Source organism: Physeter macrocephalus, chromosome 17, assembly GCF_002837175.3.
Source record: "Physeter macrocephalus isolate SW-GA chromosome 17, ASM283717v5, whole genome shotgun sequence".
Classification (NCBI taxonomy): Eukaryota; Metazoa; Chordata; class Mammalia; order Artiodactyla; family Physeteridae; genus Physeter; species Physeter macrocephalus.
Window position 1 is genome coordinate 4,551,574 of NC_041230.1, and position 6,842 is coordinate 4,558,415.

Genomic DNA, 6,842 nt, shown 5'->3' on the forward strand with positions numbered 1-6,842 from the left:
CCAGGTTCAATCCCTGGTCAGGGAACTAGATCCTGCACACATGCCGCAACTAAGTGTTCGCATGCCACAACTAAGGAGCCCGCGAGCCACAATTAAGGAGCCCGCCTGCTGCAACTAAGGAGCCCATGTAAGCCCTTGTCACACTGGCACATGATATGTGCTCACTGAATGGTTCCCCCCTCCCTTTCTATTTCTCGTCTTGGAGATACAGAACTTGTAACTTACCTGGATCCTAGACTCTTCAGTGTTGACTTCCAAAGCAAGTCTTTGTTTGACGGCATAACCCGGGTAAGGTTTTTTGTTGAATGCATCGATGAGGATTTTCAATTGCTCTTCTGTGAATTTGGTGCGGCTGCGTCTACACTTTGTTGCCATGGCCTCTGTGGGAAGATTAAGAGAGAAGCATTAAATAGGCCATTTTATGTATTCAAACTTCAATTTCGAGCTTGTCTCTCACTTCCTCTTTTCATTTTGAATCCATGAGAACCCAGGAGGAAAGAACTCTCAGTTATAAAGCCCTTAAGCACACAAGCGTGATTCTTGAACTTCTTCAGCTGATCTGAATGCCATGACTAGGGAGTCAAGGTCTTCTGTTTTCAAACAACATGAAAAATTGATGTGTTCTGTTCATATGGATTAAGAACAATATGAGTCAAGAAAATGCAGGTGAGGGGCTTCCCTGGTGGCTCAGTGGTTAAGAACCCGCCTGCCAATGCAGGAGACACAGGTTTGAGCCCTGGTCCGGGAAGATCCCACATGCCATGGAGCAACTAAGCCCGTGTATCACAACTACTGAGCCTGTGCTCTAGAGCCCACGAGCCACAACTACTGAAGCCTGTGTGCCACAACTACTGAGCCCACATGCCACAGCTAGTGAAGCCCGCGCACGTAGAGCCCGTGCTCCGCAACAAGAGAAGCCACCGCAATGAGAAGCCCACGCACCACGACGAAGAGCCTGCTCGCCGCAACTAGAGAATGCCCACAAGCCCAACGCAACCAAAAATAAAATAAATTAAAAAAAAAAAGCACAACGTTGTGCAGTAGATCTCTAGAACTTATTCTTATAAAATTGAAACTTTGTGTCCATTGAACAACAGTCCCCCATTTCCCCAATGCCAGGCGACACGGGCTCGATCCTTGGTCTGGGAAGATCCCACATGCCACGGAGCAACTAAGCCCGTGTATCACAACTACTGAGCCTGTGCTCTACAGCCCACGAGCCACAACTACTGAAGCCTGTGTGCCACAACTACTGAGCCCACATGCCACAACTACTGAAGCCTGCGTGCCTAGAGCCCGTGCTCCACAACAAGAGAAGCCACTGCAATGAGAAGCCTGCACACCGCAATGAAGAGTAGCCCCCGCTCACCGCAACTAGAGAAAGCCCGCGCACGGCAACGAAGACCCAACACAGCCAAAAATAAAATAATAAATGAATTAATTAATTTAAATAAATAAATAAATAAATAAATATCATTAAAAAAATAAAACATAGTATGGGGAGTTCCCATATATTGCACACCCAGTTTCCCCTATTATTAACATCTTATATCAGTACTGTACATTTGTCACAACTAATGAATCAATATTGATACATTATTAGTAACTAAAGTCCACACTTAAAATTGGGATAGCTATAGCCTCCAAAATCAATGTGAAAGGGTAGTGTTGGATACAGAAAATGACTTACTATATGAAGAAAAATTAAGTTGGGTCACACAATATACAGTATATAAAAATAAATGCCAAAAAATTAAATACATATGAAAGCTAAAAATAGGGCTTCCCTGGTGGCGCAGTGGTTGAGAGTCCGCCTGCCGATGCAGGGGACACGGGTTCGTGCCCCATCCCGGAGGATCCCACATGCCGCGGAGCGGCTGGGCCCGTGAGCCATGGCCGCTGGGCCTGCGCGTCCGGAGCCTGTGCTCCGCAACGGGAGAGGCCGCAACGGTGAGAGGCCCGCGTAAGGAAAAAAAAAAACAAAAAGCTAAAAATAGAAAGATAATGTACAAGAAAACCTATGTTACATTGAGATAGAAAAAGTTATATACCAAATAAGATACCAAAATAAGATACCAAGCTACCAAAATAATGGGAAAAATTGCTGGAACTAAAGATATCATAATTGAAACCTTCAGTTCAAAAAGGTAGAAAACCAGATAAAAGTCAGCAGCTTGCAATGACGGGGGTAAGGTGGGGAGATCAGAACCCTTCTTGAGAGCTGGGTGGAATGTAATTTATTTAAGATAATCTGTAGGGCAATCAGGGTACGCTTGTGTAAATTATGTATAGTAAGTAATTGTAACCCTGCAATCCATTTCTTGCCTACATCTGCATGACATTTTTCGGAATGCTGTTTGTAGTAACAGCTGAAGCAACTGAATGCCCATTGCTAGGAGAATGGATAAGTAAAATATGGTATATTCCCATGATAGAATTTTATGCATAAGACCAAAGTAATGAGGAAAATATGACAAGAGAAATAAGATAGATAGGAAGAGCAAGAAGGCTATAAGTCTGGAGAAGAGGAAACAAAGCAGAAACAGATGAGGTCCTAGACCTCCCAGGCAAGGCAGATTATATAGGACCTCTTCCGACCATGTGCCTTTGACTCTTAGTATGGTGGGAGGTCACCGAGGGGTTTGGAGTAGATAAAGGACTTGATCTGACAGTTTGATAAGATCACACGGGCTACAAGGTTGAGAACAGATTAAATCAGGGCCAAGGTGGAAGCAGAGAGATCAATTCTTGCAATAATCCAGTGACGAGGGCTTCCCTCGTGGCGCAGTGGTTAAGAATCCGCCTGCCGATGCAGGGGACACGGGTTCGAGCCCTGGTCTGGGAAGATCCCACATGCGGCGGAGCAACTAAGCCCCTGCACCACAACTACTGAGCCTGAGCTCTAGAGCCCACAAGCCACAACTACTGAGCCCACGTGCCACAACTACTGAAGCCCGCACGCCTAGAGCCTGTGCTCTGCAACAAGAGAAGCCACCTCAATGAGAAGCCTGTGCACGCACCTCAGAGTAGCCCCCACTCGCCGCAACTAGAGAAAGCCCGCGTGCAGCAAAAAAGACTCAACGCAGCCGAAAATAAAAAATAAAAATAAAAAGGTAAATAAAATAAATAGATTTATTTAAAAAAATAATCCAGTGACGATGGTGGAAACAGTCCAAGAAACGGTCAGAAGATCCCTAAAATATTTCGTTAAAGCCAACAGAATTTTCAGCCTGATTAGATATAGGTTGAGAGAAAGACAAGGTCAAGGATGTTTCCTAGGTTTTTGGCATGAACAATTGACATTTCTTCTGCAAGGAAAACAGTAGGAGGAAGAGTTTGGGTCTGAACATCGGGAGTTCAGTTTGGGACATGTTGAGTTTTGAGATGCCTGTTACAGACGAGTAAGGAGTTAGGTAGACAAAGCTGGAAGTTCAGGAGAAAAGTTCAGTCTGGAGAGAGAAATCAGGAAGCTACTTTGATTCCAAAGACATTCTGGTCTCAGGACTTTTTGATGCTTCCCTTAGTTTCTTTTAGTGTGTCTCTCTCCTTTTTCTTCTTCCCATCTATTTTTTCTTACCATCTCCCTCCCCTAAACAATAATTTGTATTGTTTAGTTCTTACATGCCTGCATCTTTCTGAAATTTCCAATGCTCAGATGCACAGAAAACAGCATATTTTCATATTACATGAGAGAAACTGATTTTCCCTTACCCTAGCACAGTTATTTAAAAGTTTGAAAATTGGGACTCCCAAACTTCTAACAAGCCTATTATGTTTTCAGCCCAACCCACCCCAGCAAACCAAGGAAACCACAACTGCAGTCTGATGTGTGAGGAACTTACTGTATGAAGAATTGTCTTCGGCAGTCTTGGAAGGGAGCTCCGAAGCCTGGTTCCACCGAAAGAGAGATAAACAGCCCTGGTGAGGCTGGCTTTATATGATCAGCTAGGATGGCCCCTCCCACTTACTTAAGCATACACCCACTTAATCTAGGAAGGACTAGATAGGATTTTCTTTTCTTCCCTTGATAGGGATTTAATCATTTATACCAACCGCTACACCTGAACAAGCACACTTTTGAGTACTATTGCATTTACACGTCTTTTTTTCCAATGTTTATTATATACATACATACTCCGCAGCCATGGCTCACGGGCCTATCCGCTCCGCGGCATGTGGGATCCTCCCGGACCGGGGCACGAACCCGTGTCCCCTGCATCGGCAGGCGGACTCTCAACCACTGCGCCACCAGGGAAGCCCGGTAACCTTTTCTTATTAAATTAATAACTGGTACCAGGATTAGGGTGAGGCAAGTGAGGCTCTCACTTCCAGGGAGCAATGTTTAAGGGAGGTGCTAAAAATTCTGTGATCAAGGTAGATAATACTTGTGGCACTAATGAACCTATCTACAAAACAGAAACTCACAGACATGGAGAACAGACTTGTGGTTGCCAAGGGGGAGGGGGGTGGGGGAGGGATGGACTGAGAGTTTGGGGTTGGTAGATGCAAACTATTATATTTAGAATGGATAAACAACAAGGTCCTAATGTGTAGCACAGGGAACTATATTGAATAGCCTGTGTTAAACCATCATGGAAAAGAATATAAAGAAAAGAATGTATTTATGTGTAAAACTGAGTCACTGTTGTTCAGCAAAGATTGGCACAACCTTGTAAGTCAACTCTACTTCAATTTAAAAAACTAAGTACAGGGCTTCCCGGGTGGCACAGTGGTTAAGAATCCGCCTGCCAACACAGGGGACACGGGTTCAAGCCCTGGTCTGGGAAGATCCCACATGCCGCGGAGCAACTAAGCCCATGCGCCACAACTACTGAGCCTGCTCTCTAGAGCCCACGAGCCACAACTACTGAGCCCATGTGCTGCAACTACTGAAGCCCGTGCGCCTAGAGCCCATGCTCCACGGCAAAAGAAGCCACCGCAACGAGAAGCCGGCGCACCACAATGAAGAGTAGCCCCCGTTCGCCACAACCAGAGAAAGCCCATGCGCAGCAACAAAGACCCAACGCAGCCAAAATAAATAAATAAATAAATTTATTAAAAAAAAAAACCACAAAACTAAGTACAAAAAAATAACATCAATTGTATGAAAAGAAAAACAGGAAAAGAAAAAAGCAAAAAAAGATAAATAATATTTGAATGCAATACTTCAAAAAATTAATTGCAAAAAGCCCATGTTTACAAAATATAAAAATTATAAATAAAAACAGGCTCCTATCCTGCACTGGCAGGAATTATGCATGTGACGGCATATGTGCAATTGCTTTCCTTTGCAATCTTCTCAAGGTCATTGATCAGTCCTGAGGGAAGTTGACAAGATTGTTCAATTGTTTATAGCTGTCTTCCACAGCACTGCAGGATAAAAGGGAAATTTAAATTTATTACCCATACAAGTTTGTGTGATTCAGGAGACGTCAACGTGTCAGGTGATACTACCAAGGAGGCCCAATACTTTAAGCAGCACCTTTGTTCCACAAGGGCAATGATGCACCTAAGAGATGAAAACATGACCATGGAAACTAATGTAAAGAAGCTGATGGGAATTCCCTGGCGGTCCAGTGGTTAGGACTCTGCGCTTTCACTGCCAGGGCCTGGGTCTGATCCCTGAAGATCCTCAGCAAGCCTCAGCAGTGTGGCCAAGGAAAAAAAAACAAAAACTGAGTCCCTTATTGAGCCACCTAAGCCATCTAGTAAGTAGAGAAAACCACTTAGAGAGCTAAAGCAATCTCCTTGAGAGGTGTAAGCTAATAACTGCTTCTAGGCATGAGCCTCTGCCATGAATATTTTCTGATAAATTTCCTCTTAACTAACTGTCGTTTACAAGTGTGCAGCATTGAGAACCCACTCAGGCACAAACCCCTTCTCGAGATGCCTCCATAAGAATGTAAGTCAATCCCTCATAATAAATCTCTTTCTATCTATATATCTTTCCTGTTTGTTCTGTTTCTCTGAAGACTCCTGATTAACACAGATTTGGGAACCAAGAGTAGTTCTACAGGAAGAGAATTTAAGGATGAGTTTTCTGAATTGGTTCTTGGGTTTCTAGAATTGGCTCTCTAATCACATTAGATTTAAAGATGATGATGGCTCTCTTTCTAGTAGTAAAGAGAGCACTGATAGTAAATACATGGTGTGGGTTGTTTATAGAGATACACAAAATATCTCTGAGGGGATTCAGGATAGAGGAGAACAGTATACTGGCCCTAGATAGTTAAGTTGTATATCAAAGGAATAATTTCAATAAGCCCAGACTCCTGTGTCTTCCCATACGTAGAAATACACTAAGTCCATTAACTTGAGATGTCTGGTATTTTTTAAAAATTATTTACTTATTTATTTATTTGGCTTCATCGGGTGTTAGTTGCAGCGCTCAGGCTCTTCTTTAGTTGTGGTGAGGGCTCCAGAGCGTGCAGGCTTCGTTGGTCTGCGGCATGTGGGATCTTCCCGAACCAGGCCTCGAACCCGTGTCCTTGCACTGGCAGGCGGATTCTTAACCACTGCGCCACCAGGGAAGCCCCCCGCTGGTATTCTTTAATTAGCAGTAATCTTTTGAGGTTCAACTACCTGGATTTTTGTTTTGTTTTGTTTTTCGCAAAAAATTCTACATATCCTGTCTCCTCTGTTACCTCTCAGAACAGTATCTCAGCGCTGAGAGGCTGTACCCCTGACATAAGTCCTCAGTAAATTCTCAGAATAAAATACAATTCCCAACTTTTTTTTTGAATTTTTGAATTTTATTTTATTTATTTTTTTATACAGCAGGTTCTTATTAGTCATCCATTTTATACACATCAGTGTATACATGTCAATCCCAATCGCCCAAT

General features: G+C 43.4%; 1 protein-coding gene across 1 annotated transcript in view; it reads right to left on the minus strand.

Moving 5' to 3' along the window:
* LOC102987390 (double homeobox protein A) overlaps positions 1–6,842 on the minus strand; it is a 17,404-nt gene that overhangs the window by 2,727 nt on the left and 7,835 nt on the right. The window contains exon 2 of the mRNA XM_007127443.3: positions 226–380. Within this exon, the coding sequence (XP_007127505.3) occupies positions 226–380 (155 nt within the window). The remainder of the gene's footprint in view (positions 1–225; positions 381–6,842) is intronic.